This window comes from Geotrypetes seraphini, chromosome 12, assembly GCF_902459505.1.
Source record: "Geotrypetes seraphini chromosome 12, aGeoSer1.1, whole genome shotgun sequence".
Taxonomy (NCBI): domain Eukaryota; kingdom Metazoa; phylum Chordata; class Amphibia; order Gymnophiona; family Dermophiidae; genus Geotrypetes; species Geotrypetes seraphini.
Genome location: NC_047095.1, coordinates 55,889,939 through 55,914,571, shown reverse-complemented (window position 1 = coordinate 55,914,571; position 24,633 = coordinate 55,889,939). Strand labels below are relative to the sequence as shown.

Here is a 24,633-nt window from a genome sequence, read left to right as displayed (position 1 = left end):
CCCCTCTCCCTGCGTTCCTCGAGAGTGTAGAGCTGCAAATTGTTTAGTCTTGCTTCGTACGAGAGACCTTTAAGCCCTGAGACCATTCTGGTGGCCATCCTTTGGACCGACTCGACCCTCTGCATGTCTTTGCGATAATGTGGCCTCCAGAATTGCACGCAGTATTCCAGATGAGGTCTCACCATGGTCCTGTATAATGGCATTATGACTGCAGGCTTTCTGCTGACGAAACTTCTACGGATGCAACCCAGCATCTGTCTTGCCCTTGAGGAAGCCTTCTCCACCTGATTGGCAGATTTCATGTCTGCACTAATGATTACTCCTAAATCTCGTTCTGCTGAAGTGCTGGTCAAGGTCTCCCCGTTCAAGGTATAAGTTCTGCATGGGTTTCTGCTACCCAGGTGCATGACCTTACACTTTCCAGCATTGAAGCCCAGCTGCCAGGTTGAGGACCAGCATTCCAATGTACGCAGGTCCTGCGCCATAATATCTTGTAGATTGTCCTCGCTTACCATATTACATAGTTTGGTGTCGTCGGCGAATAATGTTACTTTACCTTGAAGCCCTTGAGTCAGATCTCCTATGAATATGTTGAAGAGGAGTGGACCCAAGACCGAGCCCTGCGGCACCCCGCTGGTCACCTCCGATGTCTCAGAGAAAGTACCGTTAACCATCACCCTCTGAAGTCTGCCACTCAGCCAATCATTGACCCATGCCGTCAGAGTCTCTCCTAATCCCATCGATTTCATTTTGTTTAACAGTCTGCGGTGTGGGACGCTGTCAAAAGCTTTACTGAAGTCCAGGTACACTATGTCTAGTGAATCTCCTTCGTCCAGTCTTTTTGTTACCCAGTCAAAGAAGTTGATGAGGTTTGATTGGCAGGACCTACCCTTGGTGAATCCATGTTGATTGGGGTCCCGTAGATTCCCTTCGTCCAAGACCGTGTCCAATTGGCGTTTGATCAGTGTTTCCATGAGTTTGCATACTATCGATGTCAGACTCACCGGTCTGTAATTTGCAGCCTCTGTCCTGCAACCCTTTTTGTGTAGAGGAACGATGTTAGCTGTTTTCCAGTCCAAGGGGACTGTCCCTGTACTCAGTGAGAGATTGAAGAGCACGGCTAACGGTTCTGCCAGGACATCACCTAACTCCCTGAGCACTCTGGGGTGCAGATTGTCCGGTCCCATGGCTTTGTCCACCTTGAGTTTTGTTAGCTCAAGGTAAACCCCGCTGGGTGTGAATTTAAAATTCCGAAACGGATCTTTTGTGTTTGACTGTGGCTTCAATTGAGGGCCGGACCCTGGCGCCTCGCAGGTGAAGACCGAGCAGAAGTATTCGTTTAGTAGTTCGGCCTTTTCGGGATCCGATTCTGCGTAATTCCCGTCTGTTTTTTTCAGGCGTACTATCCCGTCTGTGTTTTTTTTTCCTGTCACTGATATACCGGAAAAAGGATTTGTCCCCTTTCTTAATGTTGTTTGCTAGAGTTTCTTCCACTCGAAGTTTGGCCTCCCTGACTGCCGTTTTGACCTCTGTGGACTTGATCCTGTGTAGCAGTTGATCTTCGCTTTTCCCCGTGCGTTTGAAGGAAGCAAATGCGTTTTTCTTCTCCTTAACGAGACGTGAGATCTCTGCGGTGAACCACTGGGGTTTGTCTTTTCTTCGCCGTTTGTGTGATGATTTTATGTAACGGCCGGTTGCCTCGTGTATGACAGATTTCAGGGATGACCACATATCCTCCACATTCCCTGTCTCAGTTTGGACCTGGAGCGCCTGATGGACGAAGACTCCCATGCGTGCAAAGTCTGTTCCTCGGAAGTTGAGTACCTTTGTTTTAGTGTTTGATCTATGGAAACCTTTCCTCAGGTGGAACCATACCATGTTATGATCGCTGGAGGCTAGCTTATCTCCCACGAAGACTTCTGAGACGCTTTCCCCATTGGTGAGTACTAGGTCAAGGATCGTTTGGGCCCTAGTGGGCTCCATTACCATTTGATTGAGGCGTGCTCCTCTTATGGAGGCTAATAGCCTCTTGCTGCCGCTGGTTGTTGCTGAAGGTGTGCTCCAGTCTACATCCGGCATATTGAAGTCTCCCATTAGTACAACGTCCCCCCGTAGAGCGATATTTTCTATGTCTTCGATTAGTTCCGTGTCTTTGTCTTCTGGTTGTCTTGGAGGTCTATATACCACACCAAGATACAGGCATTTTTCTCTCCCTCTGGCCAGGTTCACCCAGAGGGATTCCCCGGTGTACTTAACGTCCGTGTTTCTGGTAGTTTTGATGCCTTCTTTAATGTATAGCTGTAAACTTTTATGTAATTCTTGATAACTTTGATGTAATCCGCCTTGAACTGCAAGGCATTGGCGGAATAGAAATCACTAATGTAATGTAAATAGAGACCATGAGGAATGAGACTAAGTTTCAAAGTGTTTTAGCAAATAAAATGGTTTTTAAAGATTTACGAAAAAGTTGAAGTGAACCAGAACTCCTTAAAAGAAGTGGGAGATCATTCCAAAGTTGAGAAAGCTTAAAAGTCAGAGATTGAGTGAAAATCTTGACTCCTTTTATCCCTTTCTTGGAAGGAAGAGATAATTTAAATTGTTGGTTACCTCTTGCAACATAAAGTCTGTAAACGTTCCAAGATAAAGGAAGGAGAGGAGTAAAGATATCATATAGGATTTTAAAAACAACACAAGCACATTTAAATTGAACTCTAAAATAAACCGGGAGCCAATGGAGACTCTGGAGCAACGGAGTCACGTGATCAAATTTACGTTTCCCAAAGATCAATTTCGCAGCAGTATTTACTGAGGAACTGTCATGTACATCTGCCTTCCACTTTTACTTTTAACTGCACGCATCAAAAGTAACTAGGTAAAAGCAATAAAAACTTGAAAATGATTATTTTAGGAAAACTAAAAGTAACAAATGTTATCCTGTACTTCTTTACAAGTAAAATTAAAAAAGCAGAGACAAAATCCATGTCTCCAACTATGCAAATCATGAAGAAAATATTTTCTTAAAGCGAAGACCTTTAGGATTAGAAAATTGTAATAACAATGGATTTTCAGATCTATTTAGCCTGATGGTATTTAGAAAGCCAATCAAATCCAACATCTATTGCGGAGCTTGTCCATGAATGATGTTAAAAATCATTATACATCACCTCTATCCATTGAATGACAGAAAATATCAGGCACCCTGATTCATATGTATCTTTTTAAATACTTTAAGGCAGCCCAGGTAGACTGTAGTGCAATAGTCAAGTTGGGCCAATGGAAGAGTCTGCCATTGCCTTCCCTCCTCAGTATTGAACCTTTTTGTATATAGAGAAGTCTTTGCTAATATTTAGGGCTTATCACACTGTGAAAAGCCAGTATCTGTGTCAGAGAAGAACTGTTAGACAAATTCCTGATATTCTCCCATTGCTGCTGGAGAGGTTTGCTGTTTATACAGCTCAAGACGAGGAAAGACCCATCCCTCTTCACATGAAACATAGAAACATAGAAGATGACGGCAGATAAGGGCCATAGCCCATCAGGTCTGCCCACTCTACTGACCCACCCCCAAGTCTACTATCCTAGGGATCCCACTCCTGGTGACAGGTTCCCTTGGCTTAACCCTCTAAGGGATCCCACATGGGCATCCCATTTGCTCTTAAATTCTTGCACGCTGTTTGCCTCGATCACCTGCACCGGGAGCTCGTTCCAAGGATCAACCACTCTCTCGGAGTCTGGCAGTCTAAGGGTGAGAACCGGGAGGGGCATCTTTAGTTGGGGAAATTTTAGCCTGCAAAGGGCTGTATTAGCTCACAGGTGCATGGTGTATGAGCTTTTGGAGATTCTGAGAAATAATTATTAGTACTGGAACTGAATATATGCAGGCATCAAATATTGCCAGTCACACTTCTTAAGTACATAACTTCTTTCATACAATATATACATCTGGCGTATTCACTCAGTCTTGAACACTTTTGAAGCCCTCAGAAGCGGCTCTATTATGCAAAATACTTCACCCGATAAGAGCTCATATAGCCGCAAGCTTTCTCATCAGCTTCAATTTTGCTTTATCATCACTATTCTTTTAATTTAACATCATTTAATCCTTACTAAATTATAAGGAACAATGTTGGATTTTTGAACTGAATTCACTAGAACCTTATGGGTTAAATGCAGAGTTGGACTGGACGTCTCTCGCATAATAGCTGTAAGTTTAAACAGCATGTCATTGCGTAGTGATGTCACAGACGAATAAAAATGGTGGTTGGGAGGGAATTTTAAATGTTAGAGCACCATATTGTGGAGCAGAAGCAAGTAAGAAGCTATGGTGAAAATCTAGTAGGTGTGTTACTGCAGTTATATAATATGAAAGTTTTTGCAGGTTTATGTTATCTGGAACAGTGGAATGCATCTGGTTCTATTTTTTTTTTTTTTTTTACAGATAAACCCAGCCCTGACGCAGATAGCAAAACATGAATGTTGGCATAGAGCAGTGGTTCTCAACCCTGTCCTGGGGTCCCCCCAGCCAGTGGGGTTTTCAAGATATCACTAATGAATATGTGTGAAAGAGATTTGCATACCTGTCACTTCCATTATATGCAAATCTCTCTCATGCATATTCATTAGGGATATCTTAAAAACCCCACTGGCTGGGGGGTACCCAGGACAGGGTTGAGAACCACTGGCATAGGGTTTGGCTAGTGAGCTGATATGACAGGGGTATGGAACTCCGGTCCTCGAGAGCCGTATTCCAGTTGGGTTTTCAGGATTTCCCTAATGAATATGCATTGAAAGTAGTGCATGCAAATAGATCTCATGCATATTCATTGGGGAAATCCTGAAAACCCGACTGGAATACGGCTCTCGAGGACTGGAGTTCCCTACCCCTGCGATATGAGCTAATTTCAGATAAGAAAGTGCATTTTAAAATGATATTATGAAATTATATATTAAAAAGATAAATGATGTTAAGTTAAAAGTATATTGATGCTAAAGCACAATTGAAGCTGATAAGAAAGCTTGCGTCTATATGAGCTCTTATCGGTTGAAGTATTTCCCATAATAGAGCCGCTTCTGAGGGCTTCAAAAGTTACACTATAGATATGCTAAAGTGTTGAAGATTGAGTGAATGCGCCAGATGTAGACATTGTATATTTTTTCATTGGGGGACAACCAATGCTGGACCAGTATGGAACCAAATATAGTGTAGTCATATCCCTAGCTAAACATGTCCAGAGGAATTACTGTTCTAAGTGATCTGTCCGTCTTCTGCACTATTACGACAGTAGAAAATGATATTCTGAAAGGTATATAACAAGATTTATAGCTGGAGAGACTCACCGCCAGAGTCGTCCTGAGGGTTGTGTGATTGATGCAGCTGTATAGGGTAAAAATGAATTGTGGGGGCATAAAACTTGTTCTGTTTATTGTCTCCCCACTTGACCACAATGGAGTGGGTGGGGTGGAGATGATTACCATCACCTAACTTTTAGTGGCTTTTGTAGAATCCAGGCCAAAGTGGCTCCCACTGGAGTTATCTAGAGCAGTGATTCCCAACCCTGTCCTGGAGGAACACCAGGCCAATCGGGTTTTCAGGCTAGCCCTAATGAATATGCATGAGAGAGATTTGCATATGATGGAAGTGATAGGCATGCAAATTTGCTTCATGCATATTCATTAGGGCTAGCCTGAAAACCCAATTGGCCTGGTGTTCCTCCAGGACAGGGTTGGGAACCATCATAAAGATGTTTTGTTCTGTGGTCAAAGTATTCTACTCTTCACAGATGTTGCCTCTTCTACTCAACTGAGGCGGAAGGTTTTTATTGCTCTGAAGCTCTAGATCAGGGCTGCCCAAGTCCGGTCCTTGAGATCTACTGGCAGGCCAGGTTTTCAGGATATCCACAATGAACATGCATGAGAGAGATTTGCATACCAAGAAGGCAGTTCATTAAAATCTCTCTCATGCATATTCATTGTGAATATCCTGAAAACCTGGTCTGCCAGTAGATCTTGAGGACCGAACTTGGGCAGCCCTGATCTAGAGCTTCAGAGCAATAAAAACCTTCCGCCTCAGTTGAGTAGAAGAGGCAACATCTGTGAAGAGTAGAATACTTTGACCACAGAACAAAACATCTTTATGATGAAAAAAAGCTGTCCTAATAACCAGGGAAGTAGCCAGACATCCAATTTTGGGTGGGCTTGGACCCTAGTTGGGTGGGCAGAAGAACTGTGCCCCATAGGCAATCATATCTCTTCCTCTCCTGCCTGGGCAATCCAGTTTCTCAAGCTCCTTCCCCCTCCTCCGTTGCTGCCGCTCTCTCATAAAGAGCAGATCTTCACCAGCAGCATGATAAACTCTGCCTGTGGAGAAACAGGAAGTTGCATCAGAAGGAAGGCAGTGAGACCAACATGAGCAGTGTGTATCTGTCACGTTCTCTGCCAGTGAAGATCTGCTCTTTAAAAGGTATGCAGGAGGGAAAGGTTTCAAGTTTTTAGCTGGTGGGGCTTGGGAATTCCACCAGCTACATCATAGATGTGCTGCTACTGGGTTGGCCTAGGTTGACCCATAGCGACACCACTGCTAATAAGTCTCTTAACCATTTTAGACCCAAGTGTAATAAAGGGGGTAGAAAGTTAAAAATGTATTTTTTTTTCTAGGAAGTAAAGATGTGTAATAGGAATAAATTTAAATAATATATTTAAAGCAGAGAAATTGGTGAGGAAGTGCTGAGGGCTGATCAGGGGATGGGCCCATACACAGAGCCTGTGAGCTGCAGGGAGATAATAAAGATAAGGGACAGAGAGTCTGCAGTAGGAAGCTTTGCACATCTTGCAGCTTTGTCATTAAGAAAACTGTTATTGTGAGCTAGAGGAAAGCAGAGAGATTAAGGCAGCACAAGTTATTGTTGAGGAAATTGTAGCTGGTGGATGAGGGTCTCTATATCAGCTCTGGAGATTGTGTGTGTGGAAGGAGAGCATATTTTTAAAATAATATTTCCTGTAAATGTTGGACTTCTTGAGAAATGAGAAATTAAACCTATTTATGGGCTGTTGAGCTGAGATGTGTAATGAGAAGGCTGTGAAGGAGATTTCTAAATTAAGTTTGGAGTTATATTTCAATGGAAAATTGAGAAGAAATGTTAGTGTGTTTCAGAATTTAAACTGGATTTTTCTGATTTCTGTTGTTGAAGAGAAGTATTAAGTACTGGGAAATAAATAATTTTAATCCCTTTACTGTGTAAGACCACTGATTTAAGTCAAATTGCTTAATATTATTGGTGTTTAAGGCAAATGTTTTATATTTAATTTAGTGTTCATCTGTTTTTTGCTGGAGTGCATTCCTGCAGTCTTTTCTCGTTGTTGATCTGCTGAGGCCTTGGCCAGTATACACTGTTGGATGAAGTTTGGAGAATCTGAAACTATTTGGGGAGGAGGGGGGGTTTGAATGTTTCTTTGAGAACTGGGGGTCTGCAGCTTTGGGAGTGGTCTCTCAGAAAATCTGAGAGGTTCTGTGGTACAGAGCTGTTTCCAGTTAGTGTTCCTGATATACTGGAAGGCTCTGTGAGACTATGAGATAATTACTGAGGAGTTTCATTATTTCTGAATCAAAAATACTTGACTAGGCAGATAAAGCTGAGGTTGCTCACATATTGTGTGAATGTATGTGTTGAAACTCTGATTTCATATTGAAGCTTTTTTGGTTGTTGTTTTCTTGGGAGGATCAGCTTAGGAATAAAATAATTATCTGTTCTTTTGCACATGTAGTTAGAAATACATGGCCTTAGCCTAAGAAGATACTGACTTTAGCCTGCATTCATCCAGGGTGGTTAGGGTTTTGCTTCCTTTCATTTGTTTATAGATAGTATAGTAGCAAGTGTCTGGATCTTCAGAGGAGCCAGACAGTTGATGGGATGACAACTCAGCAGTACTCAGTGCAAGAAAGGCAATACCAGTGAAAACATGTTTTTTTAAAAATTCTTTATTTTTGTGTGCACACAGATATACACTTTTTTTGTATTTTATTGAATTTTGGGACTGAGAAACACTCTCTGGTTTTAAAAGAGTCACCCAGTCAAATATTTATCTTTGTTTTTTTGATATCCTAGAAGAAAGTTGGTATTAAGCCGAAAGACATGACATATTTATTTGTGGTTATAATGGTATAATCAATATAAAATTGATCACACATAACTGGAAAATTAGCTTTGCTATTAATTTATATTTAAATTTATCTTGTTTAAACAACATCTGATAACAATTGTTGGACATATTTAGTTTTCTTTCACCCTTGTTTGTTTGTTTTTTTAGTTACAACAATTAAAAATATTCAAATGTGTAATCTCTGTGTTGGTGTGAATTAAAGGGAAAACCTATTGAAACATCTGACCATAATTCTAACATCTCATACATTTAATTGTAATAATTAAATTGTAATGTAATTGCACCACATTACCACTAGAGGGTTTTACGGATGTTTGTCATGAAAGCCTGCCTGTAGTCGCTGGGGAGGTTATAGTAAACTCTCTCTTCTGTGTGGGTTCGGACAGACATGAGCCCCCGGTATCCATCATTGAAGGAGCCTTGAGCATGGTTGTGTTCCAGAGTGAGTGTGTACATGGGTGACTCCTCCAGTAATTTGACAGCGTCTTTCCATGTCTCAGCCAGCGCTGCTGACTGTAGCTGGAACGACACTTCCTGCCAAAGACCGTTACACAGGCTAAGCATGTCTTCAATCAGAGGACTTGTGTAACCTCCATCCAGGGCTTCTTTGGGCCAACTGGGGGCGATGGTAACAAAAGGGAAAAAGGTATTGATGGTGGCTAGGAACTCTTTGCCTGGCATGTAACCTAGTGTATTGAACCTTCCAAAGGAGATGTCCATATTTATCCAGATCGGGTTCAACAGGCGGTTTCTGCTCCAGAGTACACTAAGGAGGCGAAGCACTGGAGGTAGAGCTTCCGCTGTTTTAATTCTCAGGAATACACCCCAGGAGTTTCTGCAGTTATAGATTAAATAAAGACAGTGCTCCAAGGAGAGATCAGATGCCTCAGTCGACAAATACACCATAGGGATCAGAGTTCCATTGATGTTCTTGGCCCCAATTTCCAAGACAAGCATGCCCATCCTCTCTGTAAAACAAAGCAAAAAAAAGCTGCAGATTCATTTAACAACATAAAAATGAACATTGTATTTAGATGAGAGAGCATTCCATTTTCAAAGGAGCTTGGCCGTAGATACAGCAAAAGAGATGTTCCTTCTAAAACAGGGATCTCAAAGTCCCTCCTTGAGGGCCGTAATCCAGTCGGGTTTTCAGGATTTCCCCAATGAATATGCATTGAAAGCAGTGCATGCACATAGATCTCATGCATATTCATTGGAGAAATCCTGAAAACCTGACTGGATTGCGGCCCTCAAGGAGGGACTTTGAGACCCCTGTTCTAAAATATAGTCAGACTTTCAACAGGAGATAACTGCAGCCAATCAGTTAGTAGCAGATAAAACAGATTCAGAAAGCATGTGCATTGATGCCACATGGCATTCAAGAAAGGTCTTCCCAAAATGCTTCAATGCAATAGAATTCCTTTCAAAAAGGAGCCAGCAAAGCAAGTTTACACAGAAACGGGCAGAAATTAGATCAAGACGACAGGTACAAGATGCCGATAGACAAGCGAATGGTTTTCCAGGTTCTCTTTATAGAAGATGCAGTTGACGGTGGATGAATGGAGAGCCAGCGCCATGTCCTGAAGGAAAACCAGGTTGGAATTAATCCAGCATGTCGTTGCAGAGAGGTGGGTATAAGGTCACTGATTGCCACACAGTGTTTGCTGTTCCATGTCTTCTATGCTGTGTTTTCATCATGCACGCTTGCCTTACTGATTTTGCCAAGTCGTGTCATTTTATGTTAGCCATGCTTTGTAATACTAGGCTCACCATACTATTTCTCACCATACCACGTTTGTCATATTATGTTTTTACCATGCTTTATTAACTATCTTTTGCCATGCTATCCCCTACCATACTACGTCAGAGAGTGTGATGCAGGGGTTGGAACTGCAGCCTCGGCACCCTGATGCCGTGGGTTCTGATACGTGCTGCTCCTTGTGACCTTGGACAGGTCACTTGGTCCCCAAATACCCCGGGTATATTCGATTGTGAGCCCACTGGGACAGAGAGGGAAAAATGCTTGAATAGCTGAATTAATTTAAACCATTCTGAGCTCCCCTGGGAGAACAGTATAGAAAATTTAATAAATATGTATTGCTTTCTCTGTATATAGCCATGCAAACTAGGTGACCTTTTTAATTTTAGACTCGGCATTATCCAACTGCACTCAGTTGACCCCTTCCAAGGTCATGATAAATCTGGCAGAAACTCTTGGAAAACCAAGAAGAAATGAGAGTCAGGAATACGCCCTTGGCAAGAAGATTTTACCTGCCTGAATCCGTGGCACAGCCACAGATAGGTCCAGGTGAGCCGGAGCCCACCCACTTTGGGTTCAGTTTCACCCAACTGTAGTTCACATCCTCAATGTGGTTGGTGGGGACTAGAGAATGATACAGGAACAGGTACCTATGGGGTGGGGACAGGGCCCACAGGGCAGGTACAGGAACAGCAATAGAGCCTGTGCGGTCAGGGACAAACTTTGTCCCCATGTCATTCTTTAAAAACTTGAGACTAGTATCAATGTGTAAAAACTTAACACATGTTAGACAATGGGCAACTGAATTCAATGATAAAAAAAGCTGCAGAAGCTGCTTTTGGATTTCAATGAACTACTGTTAAATGACCTTATTTGGGTCTTGTCTGCCGTCTGCAACGTTGTTCCATCATGTGCCCAGCTGCTCAAGCATCTTACTGTTAATGCAACAGATTCATCCATCATTGCTGGCATCAAGGAACATTTCTAACATGTAACATAGAAACATAGAGTATGACGGCAGAAAAGGGCCATCGGCCCAACAAGTCTGCCCACTCGAAGACACTTATTTTCCTGTTCATCCACTACATAATTTAGGTTCTCTTCTACACCCATGTCTGAAAGACAATCCAATTACCTTCCCAGATGATGTAAAAACTTAGGCAACTGAATCTTTGGGAGGGATGTACCACAACCAGATAGAAATAGAGGCTCTATTTGCAATTTATAAACAGTTGTTCAGAATATTGTCCCTTTTTATACTTTAAGATTTAAATATAAAACCGTAAATGTTTGAGGCTTTTGCAAATGAGGATAAAGTCTGCGGGGATGGGCCAGGGACAGAGCGGGGATGGAGATGAAGCATGTGGAGACAGGGTAGGGATGGGGACAGGGCCCTCAGGGATGGAGAGGGGGACAGACATTCTCCCTGTGTCATTCTCTAGTGGGGAACCCTAAGCACTGCCAGCAGATGCCCTCTGTTAGAAGCCTTGGGGCTCTTGTCAACACTGGGGAAGCTGGTGGTGAACTTCCATCCGCCAACCTCTGCACCCCTCGTACATGAACTGAGCATGCACAGGGGACGCAGGCATCGGTGAACTGAAGTGCACTGACAATTTTTCTAGTGTTCACATGACCTGGGGGAGGGGGCAGGGGTGTTTGGTGGAGGACCTCTTTAGCTAGTTGGGCTTGAGAGTCCTCACCAGACAACATATTTTGATGCTGGGAGTATAGGACTGAGGGTGGGTTACTATGTCCACCCCTAAACCCATCTGGAAATTCATCTCTAGCTATTCTCCTGGTCTGCACGTGTGCAGCACATGTCATTCCAGGGCAGGAAAACTAAGCACATGCTAAGGGTCCAAATGAGAAAGAAGGGGCCCTTTTCAGATGTGCTAATTCAATGACTCCTAAGGCAGATTTTAAACTAAACTAAACCTTAGGTTTGAATACCGCACCATCTCCATAGTCGTGGAGCTCGGCACGGTTTACAGGAATTGGGATGAGAAAGGAACTCCAAGGAAAGGATGAAGATCGGAGGAAAGAAGAACGTTTAGAGGACTAGAGGATAACAGAGGAGGAGGGAGTGTTCCATTTTTGGATCAGAAACTGGTTGGCGGGTAGGAAACAGAGGGTAGGGGTGAAAGGCCACTACTCGGACTGGATGAGGGTCACGAGTGGTGTTCCGCAGGGCTCAGTGCTCAGGCCGCTGCTATTTAATATATTCATAAATGATCTAGAAACAGGCACGAAGTGTGAGAGAATAAAATTTGCGGACGATACAAAACTATTTAGTGGAGCTGGGACTAAAGAGGAATGTGAAGAATTGCAAAGGGACTTGAACAAATTGGGGGAATGGGCGGCGAGATGGCAGATGAAGTTCAACGTTGAGAAATGTAAAGTATTGCATGTTGGAAACAGAAACCCGAGGTACAACTATACGATGGGAGGGATATTATTGAATGAGAGTAACCAAGAAAGGGACTTGGGGGTAATGGTGGACATGACAATGAAGCCGACGGCACAGTGCGCAACAGCCGCTAAGAAAGCAAATAGAATGCTAGGCATAATCAAGAAGGGTATTACAACAAGGACAAAAGAAGTTATCCTGCCATTATATCGGGCGATGGTGCGCCCGCATCTGGAATACTGCGTCCAATATTGGTCTCTGTACCTTAGGAAGGATATGGCGTTACTCGAGAGGGTTCAGAGGAGAGCGACACACTTGATAAAAGGGATGGAAAACCTCTCATACGCTGAGAGATTGGAGAAACTGGGTCTCTTTTCCCTGGAGAAGAGGAGACTTAGAGGGGATATGATAGAGACTTATAAGATCATGAAGGGCATAGAGAGAGTAGAGAAGGACAGATTCTTCAAACTTTCGAAAAATAAAAGAACAAGAGGACACTTGGAAAAGTTGAAAGGGGACAGATTTAAAACGAATGCTAGGAAGTTCTTCTTTACCCAACGAGTGGTGGACACCTGGAATGCGCTTCCAGAGGGCGTAATAGGGCAGAGTACAGTACAGGGGTTTAAGAAAGGATTGGACAATTTCCTGCTGGAAAAGGGGATAGAAGGGTATAGATAGAGGATTACTGCACAGGTCCTGGACCTGTTGGGCCACCGCGTGTGCGGACTGCTGGGCACGATGGACCTCTGGTCTGACCCAGCAGAGGCATTGCTTATGTTCTTATGAGAAAAGCCAGGTTTTCAGATGTTTACGGAAAAGTTGGAGAGAGCACAGGTTCCGAAGAGGGAGGTAAGGTTGTTCCAGAGCTCGGTGAATCTGAAGGGGAGGGAAGTTCCCAGCTTTCCTGGATGGGAAATGCCTTTTAGTGAGGGGAAGGATAGTTTCAATTTTTGGGTAGGTCTGGTGGTATTAAAATTTGAGGAGTTCCAAGAAAGTGGAATAAATGGAGGAAGGATGCCGTGGAGGATCTTGAAAGTTAGGCAGATGCATTTGAAGTGGACTCTGGAAATTATCGGAAGCCAATGAAGCTTGGGTAGGAGCGGTGAGACGTGATCAAATTTACTTTTTGCAAAGATAAGCTTGACCCCAAAGCCAACTACTGACAAAGGGAAGAAGAAACAGACACACTGCTATCAGCAGATGTCCTTCTATTCTCTCCACCCCATAGGCATGGTAAGTGATGTTTTACCCACTGCTTTCTGCTCTCCTGGTTTTCCTCTGCCATCAGAACCATGCAGGGCCCTATTTATAGGAGTTTTAAAATGTATTTATATTATGATAAGGGATCCAACGGGCTGGTTTGCCAAGGGCCCACAGTGAGGGGATTCAGGGATCCTCACCAGTGCTGCCCATGTACCTATGGGCAGCAGGCAGAGCTAGCCCAAGAGCAAGTGGATGCCAGGTCCTACACACCCAAGCATCCTTCTAGCTTTCACTATCACATCTTCAACCTGTCTGGCCACTTTAAAACCATCACATACTATCACACCCAAGTCCTGCTCCTCTTTCGTGCACATAAGTTCTACCGTTCCCTTGGATTTTTGCAGTCCAAATGCATGACCTTGCATTTCGTAGCATTAAATCTTAGCCGCCAAATTTCAGACCATTCTTCAAGCTTTGCTAGGTCCTTCCTCATGTTATCCACGTCATCAGGTGTGTCTGCTCTATTGCAAATTTTGGTATCATCCGCAAAGCGGCACATCTTACCTGACAGCCCTTCCTAAAAGGTAAGCAAGGAAGGATGTGGAAAAAACCTGAGGGCAATTTTCAGAACTCTAAAGGCTGAGGAAAAGGTTTACGTGTGTAGATTTTTTTTAAAGTCCAAAGCTATATGTTCTGAAGCTTCTGCCAACCTACTCGTGGCCTGGAAATGCCTCTGTGGGAACATGGGTAAACAATTGTCAGCCTGTTCACCCAGGCAATGACTTCCGTATGCTACACAGCAAGCGCCTTTGTTGGTTCTAGGCTATTACCGCCCTGACACCTTTTCATCTTATGCATGGAAATATGTGCCACCACTTCACTTCCTGCCATCCCCATATCAAACCTGTGATCTGCCACTGCTCCAGTTTTCTTTGCCACCTACCTGTAAGGAGCCGCAGCAGTTCTGACTTGTTGCTAGCAATATGCCAGTGGACCAACAGCCCGTCTGAATCTTTGGGATGGAAATACTGAAGCAAATTGCCGCCAACATAAAAGAATCGTCTTCTGTTGGGCTTCACTGCGGAGAAGAAATGGTATTTAGTGATGCCCGTAAACGGGGAGACAAACGCCACGCAAACTTTCATATGATCTTTCTTTCAAAGAATGAGTTGGCAATGTGGCAAGTTTTTAAATACCAAACTAGGACTTCACTCTTGCCATATAAAATCAAGTTTGCAATAACCAGTATTGAATCGTATGTCACTTTGGGGATTCTCGGAACGCCACCCTCGGAACGCCATCAGCGTGGCAGCACTCGTCACTGGTCTCACCCAGTTATGTGACTAACGACTTATAGAACTTGTTTTTGTATGAAATAATTTAATAATTTATTTGCTTTCTCTCATTTCTCAATACGGGTTCAATTCATCTTCTCAAATAGATATTATACTGTGGTTATGATTAATTAGTTCATTTCCTACCCGCGAGGTGCTGGGCCGCCCGCGCAGGCGTAGCCGTTTTTTACTCATTTGGGGCGCTTATCTAGTTTCTTTATCCCCGAGAGGGCGTAGCCTCATTATGAACACAATCTCCTAAGCGGGCTGCTTGTTATTGAGCTCTAGTTCGGGACCAGGCATAGCTCTCCTTTTTTTTTTTTTTTTTTTTTTGTGACAAACCTTTTGGACGACCCAGAGGCCACAAGAGTACGGGCCTCTGGCGTTTTTGACACCTACGGGTAGCCACCTTTACTGCTCTTATGGGGGTGGGGTTGCTTTGTTTTGCTGGGATGGTTTAGAGGGGTAGGGAAGGGTTACATTCTACTAGGCCTGTTATACCTTGTTGACTGTTTCTTCCTTAATTTCGACTTTGTATTATTTATTTTGTTTATAATAAAACAGATTTGAACATAATTATTTCATTTCCTATATCCCAAGTGCCAACACTTAAGGACTTAGCTCAGTCATGTTGTTGCACTGCTCCCCACCAACCCGTTTCGATTCTTCATCCGGACGGGGCTAGTAGGATAAGTCGAGCTGTTGTTGCAGCACTAGCCCCGGTCCGGATGAAGAATCGAAACGCGTTGGTGGGGAGCAGTGCAACAACATGACTGAGCTAAGTCCTTAAGTGTTGGCACTTGGGATATAGGAAATGAAATAATTAATCATAACCACAGTATATCTATTTGAGATGAATTGAATCCGTATTGAGAAATGAGAGAAAGCAAATAAATTATTAAATTATTTCATATAAAAACAAGTTCTATAAGTAGTTAGTCACATAACTGGGTGAGACCAGTGACGAATGCTGCCACGCTGATATTTGTAGGTCAGGGTGGCGTTCCGAGAATCCCCAGAGTGACATACGATTGCTTTCTTTCAATGGACATAACTCACACAGTCACATCCATAGTCGATTAAAATTCTTCATCTGGTTTTTTAATAAATATTTCAAATATTGAATCGATCCTTTTGGGCAGGGTTATTTGACGATGTTAATGTTAATTTGTCAGTCTGATTATGTAATTTGGTGTTGCCAATTTTTATTTTTGTAAAATCTAAGTATCAGCACCTGCCCTCATCTCACCCCTAACTCAACCCCTCACAGCAACAGAAACCAGAACAACAGAAATTAGGAACAGATGACAGCCCCCACCTCCCAAACTAATACTCCTTCTCCCCCCATCCAGACCTCTCCCGACCCATGAGCATCCGTCCCTCTAGCAGAGGCCACCACCGGAAGATGCCCCCAATTGAAAATCTCACCTCCCCATGAGCATCAATTCTTCTCCTGAAAACACCATCCACCCTCCTGTACAACCCCCTCCCCCCCCCGGGCCTACCTTAATGATTCTCTGGTGGAACCATTTGCTGCATATAAAAAAGTTAGTCAGGCTGGTCTGCAGAACTGCCGTTCAATGTGTGTCGAAGAAACGGCAAATACCCAGCTGTGATCCATGAGCAGGACAGAGGAGTGCAAGGAGTTAACAAGAGGCCTTGCAATGTACAAGCAAAGAAACTGTTCTGTTACGGATACACAGGAGTCCGTAATTTAGCTGTTGATTCCCATTTCCCGTGGAACTGCAAAAGGGTTTCACTTTAAGAACTTAAACTCCTCCCCTTCTGCAATGGAGAACAGGTTCCTCCTCAGTTTTTCCTTCTGCAAGCAAACTCAGAAGGTATGTTCTAATCTGCTCTGCTTTTTTTGTTATTTTCAAGTTTTTTTCTGTCTGATTTTAGTGATTCTTTGTGACTTCGGTGCTCGGAGGTCCCCTTCTTGGGTTTACTCCGCTGGGGAAAGGACGCAGCTCCCAGGCCAATCTCATTCAGTACCTGTGGAGCCAGCCTGCTTTGTGTCCCTTCAGGAGCTCGGGTCCGTCTCCCTGGGAGCAGCTCGCCTGCTGATTTTATCAGAGGCTTGAGCATGGGATGTATGGCCTTGAGCAAGAACCCTCTGGGTATCAGGAAGCCAGCTGCTTAGTTTCTCTTCCCCTCGCTGCATGAGGAACCTTGAGAGTGGGAGTCTATGGTTGGTCCGACTGTCAGTCAGAAAAATTATTTCAATGAGGTTTGACAATATCTGAGACAGAAACCCTTTTCCTGCAGTCAGGCTGATTCAGGAAAACAAGCACCAGAAGTCAGTGAGTTCCTCCCATTATTTCCTATGGGGAACATCAAGGAGGGGGTGAGGAGGAGGGTCTGTAAATTTTATTTTTAAGGGTTTCTGAGGCTAGGATTTGGTTTCCCCTCCTCCAAAACTCTAAAATCACTTTTATTTTTGCATTTAGCTCCAACATAGAGAATGACATGGGGACAAATTTGTCTCCATCCCCACAGAATCTATGTCCATCGCTGTCTTATTCCCGTGAGTTACATAGAAACATAGAAGATGACGGCAGAAAGGGCCACAGCCCATCAAGTCTGCCCACTCCAACAACCCTACCCCCTTGAATTTACCCCCCTAGAGATCCCACATGTGTATCCCATTTCCTTTTAAAATCCTTCACGCTGCTGGCCTGAATCACCTGGGGTGGAAGTTCATTCCAACGATCGACCACCCTTTCGGTGAAGAAGAACTTCCTGGTGTCGCCATGAAATTTCCCACCCCTGATTTTCAGCGGATGGCCTCTTGTGGCAGAGGGGCCTTTAAAAAAGAAGATATCATCTTCCACCTCAATACGGCCGGTGATATATTTAAACGTCTCTATCATGTCTCCTCTCTCTCTACGTTCTTCAAGTGAATATAGCTGCAATTTATTCAGCCTTTCTTCATACGGGAGGTCTTTGAGTCCCGAGACCATTTTGGTGGCCATTCTTTGAACTGACTCAACTCTCAGCACATCCTTTTGATAATGTGGCCTCCAGAATTGTACACAATACTCCAGATGAGGCCTCACCATGGATCTGTACAATGGCATTATAACTTCGGGCTTCCTATCTGTTCCTATCCCTGTCCTATCCCTGCAAGTCCTGTCCTCATCTACACAAGCCTCAAAAACTTATGATTTTAAAGTGCTTGAGGCTTGTACAGATGAAGACAGAGCTTGCAGGGATAGGGATGGGATGGGATGGGGATAGAGATACATCCCACGGGGATGGGAACAAATTTCTCCCCGCGTCATTCTCTACAAACAGCCCATTTTGGGCTATTTAGCAATCTGTTTTAAATTTCATTTTTTTTCTGCCTAAAAACCGCTCGTTTTTGTTGGAGCCCGCTTCTTAAGGGTGCCCAAGACCTTTGTAGTCCCAAATCCTGCGGAGCGCAGAGTTGCCAGTTGAGAAAGAAAGGGCGAGAGCTTTGGTCTCAGTCAGTTCCCCAAGGCCTTAGAACTCCCCAAAATCCTAAAAAGTCTGGTCTAAGGAGAAGAGATCCTGCTCAGATGATCCGAGCAGTGATGGAGCAACACGCAAAGCACATGGTGGCAAATGTTTCTCTTCTTCCCCTACCATACCTAGCTTAACCCTTTCAGGACCAAGGGACATATTTGTCCCATAACTTTAAAATCCTATAAATTTTGATTGGGATAGTCTACCAGTTCTAAATTTGATATGTACGGATTCCATAGGATACTGCCTTTATGTAAACAAACTGGTTCCGACATTCATTCATTAGCGTCGTTGCCAGATTGACGAGAAGATTCACTTGCCACACTGTCCATAAGCCAGAAGTGTGATTTTTTTTTAAAAAAAATAATGATATTTCACAAAAAAAATCAATTTTTTTGGCATCTGCAAGCCCTTTTTACCATAAAAATGTCGTCAAAACCACAAAAATTGGCCTACGATCCTTATGGTCCTGAAAGGGTTAACAGACAATGCATGCCATGAGTTTTTTTTTTAAAGAAAAAGCAAAAAGGATCTCAGATATCCATACCAATGACCCAACAGGTGACAATTGGTAATACTTGGATGATGGTATCTATCATGGAACCTTAAAAACCTTTATTTTTTTTTTCTTTATCTAATTTTAATAACTTGTATGCAACTTCTTTTTAAATTTTTAAATTAGGTGCAAAAAATATATATTTTTTAAAATTGTGATTATTGACTCAATGTCATCTTCACAACACAATAATATTTGTAGTCTAATCTCTACAAGTCAGCACAAAAGCTATACAGCAGAACGACGGGAGCTAGGAGAAACTGATCAGGATTGTGCTCACTTCGCAACAATGCTGCCCTGAATTCACTGGCCATCATTCATCTGAAACAACATATCAGATCACTAATGGACAAAATCAATGAGCTGCTGCAGGAAGAAAATAATGACTTAGCTTAAATCTTCAAAAGGCAGCGCAAACTCTTTCATTGAATTCCATAAAAGAACATTGCCAAATCGTATGCAATTACTCCCGACGAGACCTGTTTCGCCTAAACAGCTTCTTCAAGGTATATTGTTTGCCTCTGCAAACCTGTGGGAAGGAAGGCAGGTAGTTGGACTTCCTAATTTATGTGGCAGTCCGAGATCACTTTGGCAGAAGGAAGGGACCGTGCTGAGGGAGACCCCAGCCTTCATAAACCTGAGGAAGGGCTCTCTGCACTACAGAGCTTGTAGCTCCGAAACCCTTCTTGCTGGAGCAACAGCTACTAGAAAAAAGAAATTGTCCTAATGGTAAGATCCATCAGAGATGCCTCCTGCAAAGGCTCACACCGAGCCTTACTTAAGGGTCTGCAAAACCAAGTTAAGATTCCACATCGTGAACAGCTGTGGCAGAGGATGCAGCTGCAATGCTCCTTTCAAATATCTGGCAACATCTGGATTTTTTCTGCTCGAGCCCTAAAACATGAGAGTCCTGCTACTTGTACTTTGAGGGAGCCAGCGGCCAAACCCTTCTTGACACCGTCCTGGAGAAACACTAGGACTACAGACATTGGAGCCTTCACTGGCTCCACAGTCTCCTTAACACACCAGCGCTGAAACATCTTCCAAGCCTAAGCATAGGCCGTGACAGTCGCTGGTTTCTTAGATCTGAGGAGGGTAGCTATAACTCCCCCTGAGTAGCCCTTTCACACTAAGGATGCATGCTCCAGAACCATGCTGTAAACCCAAAGCATTCTGGATCCTCCAGGGCAACTGAACCCTCGAGAGCAGAGTCGGATGTAGTGGCAGCTTGAGATAAATGTACAATGGCCCTTTCTCTGGCCATTGCTGTACTAGAGCATCAAAGCCAGCACTTCCAGGCTCGAATCTTCGGCTGATGAAGCAAGAGAATATTTTGTTGATTGCTGCTGCCATCAAATCTAATGTCGGATGCCCCCATCGATACACAATGCTGTTGAAGGCTCTTTTGAGTTAGGGACTACTGTACTTCCCTGGCTCTAGGGTCTTCTGACCAAAATAGCCAGCCTGCACATTGTCCACTCCGGATACATGCGCTGCTGACAGAATTTGCTGGTGGGCTTCTGCCCAGTGAAACAATAACTGAGCCTCCAGTTGTAACGGAGCACTCTTGGCGCCTCACTGCTTGTTAACATAGACAACCACTGTGGCATTGTCTGAGAAAACCTGGACCACTTTGCTTTCCAGGGGATTCTCCGACATCTGTAGGGCCAGACGAATGGCTCACAGCTCCAAATGGTTGATAGACCACTTCCTTTGTGAGGGCAATTGGCTCTGAACTGGGTGACCCTTGCAATGACCCCCCTCCCAGCTGTAAAGGCTGGTATCTGTCATCAGGATTACCCAAAAGGATATGCAAAGCAGCAAGCTTTTTCCCTGTGACTCTGGCTGGAGCCATAAACCCATAAACTTTGATGCACTTCCACCGTCCAGAATAGCTGACCTCTGTAGAGAATCTGTCTGTGGAGACCAGCAGGACAATAGTGGAGAGGATGTAGATGAGCTTTCATCAACAGAACAACCTCTGTGGTCACCACCATTGACCACGTACTACACCAAGTTGATATATAGAATATTACCTACAAGGAGGAAAAGATCTCAGATTTTACCACATAGGGAACATGTATGTTTTCTCCCTATATTGAAGTGGTATGTAGTTGTCTTTCATCGATCAAAAACCTCCTTTCACACAAAATTTATATGAAAGACAACTACATACCACTTCAATATAGGGAGAAAACATACATGTTCCCTATGTGGTAAAATCTGAGATCTTTTCCTCCTTGTAGGTAATATTCTATATATCAACTTGGTGTAGTACGTGGTATATTTTGTGTTGATATACATTTTTCAACACCACCATTGACCCCAGCACCTGCAGATAGTGACAAACTGTGGGAGCTGGCATTGCCCGGATCTCCAATATCTGCCGTCTGAATTTCAGTTTGTGCGTCTCTGGCAATAAAACACGGTCTTCCACCATGTTGAAGCACATTCCCAAGTATTGTAGGGATTGCGTGGGTTCCAATTGACTTCACCAAAAGTTGCTAATCCAACCAAGGTCCTGCAACAGCCCAACAACTCGTGCCACTGCTGTCTGCCTTGTGCTTGGACAGAACTCTGATCAGCCAGTCATCCAAGTATGGATGTACCTGGATCTCTGCTTTGCACAGGTGTGCTGAGAACTGGAAATGGCTTTCCAGCACCTAGAATCTCAGGAACTTCCTGTGAGCTGGAAATATGGGACTATGTATGAAAGTTTCTGACAAAGCTAGAGAGGCCAGAAATTCCTCCAGTGTCGCCAAAACTATGACCGAACGCAGTCTCCCTTCGGAATCAATGCACCTTCAGTTCTGCATTGACCAAACTCTAGACATCTGAGTCTTTCTTGGGCATGTTGAAATCTGTGGAGTATCTACCCAGGACTGATTCTTTGGTGGTACAGGTTCTACAGCCTGAATATCCAGAAGCCATGTCACCATTGCTTGGACTCTGACTGTTTTCTCTGGTCAAACAGCCAGAGAGTCCACAAATAGGTCCAGTAGAGGACAAAAGAATTCAAGCTTGAATCAGAGCAAATCAGAAAGGTTTCGCTTGTAGAAGGGTAAACTGGGAGATGGGGCACAGCCCAGAGATGCAAGAGGTGGAACTGAGAGAAAAAGGTAGATGATGCCTTCTACAAACTCATGAGTGAAGGAGAATAACCCATAACCCACTGGTTCAAGACTCATATGCCTTTTGCACTAGAATTACCATATTCTGTGTGATTCTAAGAGCCGGTAAAACACCTCACAAAGAACCAGATTCTATAAATGGTTCTGAAAATTTGTTGCCAATAAAATTTGGCATTCAATGCTATTCTATAAAGAGCATTTGGGGATGAGCGTTCTTTACAGACTAGCATTAAGGGTCAAATTTAGAGCTCAACTTTGGACGTGAGGACTGCATCAACTGAAACTTGGAGAAAATCCTGGTGCAGATCCACTGACCTTTGTTCCCTCTATGTCGAGCGACAGTCCTCTAACTGCACTGCTGCCAGTGGGGGGCAGTATTTCAATACTGTGGTTGTAATTGCTAGAGATAGGCAGGTTCTTGAGTCCTGAACAGCTTGCCTGTCCCTTAGTGTTGAAAATGTAATAGTGATACAGCAGCCCCCACTGGCAGGATTGTAGGTGGAGAACTCCTGCAAAGCTTAGAGACAACAGTGCTCACATCCTTTTCTGAGTTATGCGTGATCTAATTTAGGCGCCCATAGTTACAGACTAGCGCCCAAATCATAATTGGTAACAATTGCTTCTTACATCCAATAATTAAATTATTGTTGCTGGTTAACTTATTATTTGGGGGTGTCGACCTTCATAGAACCCGGGGGAAAATGTCTCTATGGATTACGTACATGCAGCTTCTTTGAACTGTGATAAAATGGGTTCGTAAATGTCATAATAGATTTCCTCAGGACGGCTGTTGTCTCGGACATAGAGAAGGTCCTTCACGGTGAGAGGGTCTGTATTTCCCTGCCAGAGTGTGAGGCTGTACCTGCGGACAGAAACACAGCACACACCGGTCAGTACAGGATTCAGGAAGAGCCTACAGATGGAAAGGATTTGGCTCCTGCTTTTCTCAGCAGTTCAAGGTACTTCACCTTCAGGTACAGCAGGTATTTTCCTGACCCCAGAGGACAATCGTGAAAGGCAATTTTATAACATGGATCAAGCACAGATGCGTAGCCAGATGTTGACATCAGGGGAGCAAACCTTTTGTAAATTAGGTGCCAGTGCAAGGTACATTAGATAGATTGTGAGCCCACCAAGACAGATAGGGAAAAATACTCGAGTACCCTGATTGTAAAACCGCTTAGATAAACCTTGATATAAATACCATATAAACTTGAAACTTGAAGGGCTGATCTTTTAGGTGCTGTTTCATTCAAAACCTGTTTGGGGGCTGCAGCGGCTCCCTTTGTGTCCTCCTAGCTATGCCTATGATCTTGCAGTTACGTGAGCCTTGCACACCAAGGGCCTGATTCTGCAAATGTGCATCCGAATGGTAGGCATCCTACCGCCGTCTCGCAGCCAATCGGGAGAGCCAGCCCGTGGCTCGGTTAAGGAGGAGCCTTGTTATTCTAACTTTAAACCTTATGAGGGACCGCCTTGGGTCTGTGATAGGTATCGGCTTACTGCTCTGTTGACTCGCAAATGGCCACAATTTTTGGACCTTTGGGGACGGTATCTGGAGGTGGGGGGAGGGGAATTGGGTTAGGGGGAATGGGGATCAGCTTTTCTTTTTGCTTTTTGGGGGAGGGGGGATTTCTGGATGTTTAGTTATCCTGGTTGGGGTTTTCGATGTTGATGTCTAGCTGTTACCGGGGAGGGGGGTCATATGGGGGGGTAGTGAGGGAGGGAGGGGTTCAGTTCTTATTGTTAGGCCTGATAAATTGAGCCCGATGTACTTTGGGTCTTGCTTGTGTTGTCTATAATGAGTAGTTGAATACCGCTTTGGTTTTTTGGCCTGGATGCATCTTCTTGATGTGAATTGTTTGGCTTTTTATATAAAGAATTACCCCCCCCCCCAAAAAAAAAAATGGAAAGGACGCCTACATGGTAGGTGTGTGTCGTGCTTTTTTGGAGACATGTAGGGATGCTTAAGCATGCCCAAGATGGGGTTTGGGCGTGGTTTCGTCCAGAACTGTAAACTTGTACTGTAATTATGTCAAATTATGACCTGTTAACTATATAATATGCATATTTAACCTGTAAGTCATTCTTAGCTCTTTGGGGACAACGGCATAGAAAAAGAATTAAATAAATACATGATAATAATAAAGTGGCCTTGGGTGTGCTTAAGCTGGCCTACATTTAAGGCATCTGTTCAGCGATATAGACGTGATTCTCTTTAGGTCGCCAATGCGCAATATCCTAGTGTTTTGAAAATGGCCCTAATAGCGTCATCTCGCTATGTACAGTCCATTCAAGTCTGTAAACAATAAGCTTCACTGGCACGTTTGCTCTTTCAATTTAATAAAGGCTCCCTTCAGTTTTGGAAGATGACCTTTATAGTTTTGACTTCACAAACCCTAAGAGCAACATGTAATACTAGCTCTGGAACTCATTGCCAGACGATGTGGTTACAGCCGTGTGACAAATGCAGGAGTTTTCCCTCTCCCAGACTACAGTTATGCTACTGGGTAGCAGAGGGCGAAAACTACAGGTCCCAGAATGCCCTGTGCGTTGCAGATTAGTGCTGAGTCAGAGGGGCGGGACTCAACTCAGAC

At 43.8% G+C, this 24,633-nt stretch overlaps 1 protein-coding gene across 2 annotated transcripts in view; it reads right to left on the bottom strand.

Moving 5' to 3' along the window:
• Window positions 1-7,969: 7,969 nt before the first annotated feature.
• FAM151A (family with sequence similarity 151 member A) overlaps window positions 7,970-24,633 on the bottom strand; it is a 29,911-nt gene continuing 13,247 nt past the window's right edge. The window contains exons 5-7 of one of the 2 annotated variants that reach the window (XM_033915249.1): window positions 22,759-22,898; window positions 14,470-14,604; window positions 7,970-9,125 (exon numbers count right to left, since the gene is read on the bottom strand). In XM_033915249.1, the coding sequence (XP_033771140.1) occupies window positions 8,452-9,125; window positions 14,470-14,604; window positions 22,759-22,898 (949 nt within the window). In that variant the 3' untranslated portion in view covers window positions 7,970-8,451. The remainder of the gene's footprint in view (window positions 9,126-14,469; window positions 14,605-22,758; window positions 22,899-24,633) is intronic. The other variant, XM_033915250.1, reaches the window with a different exon arrangement.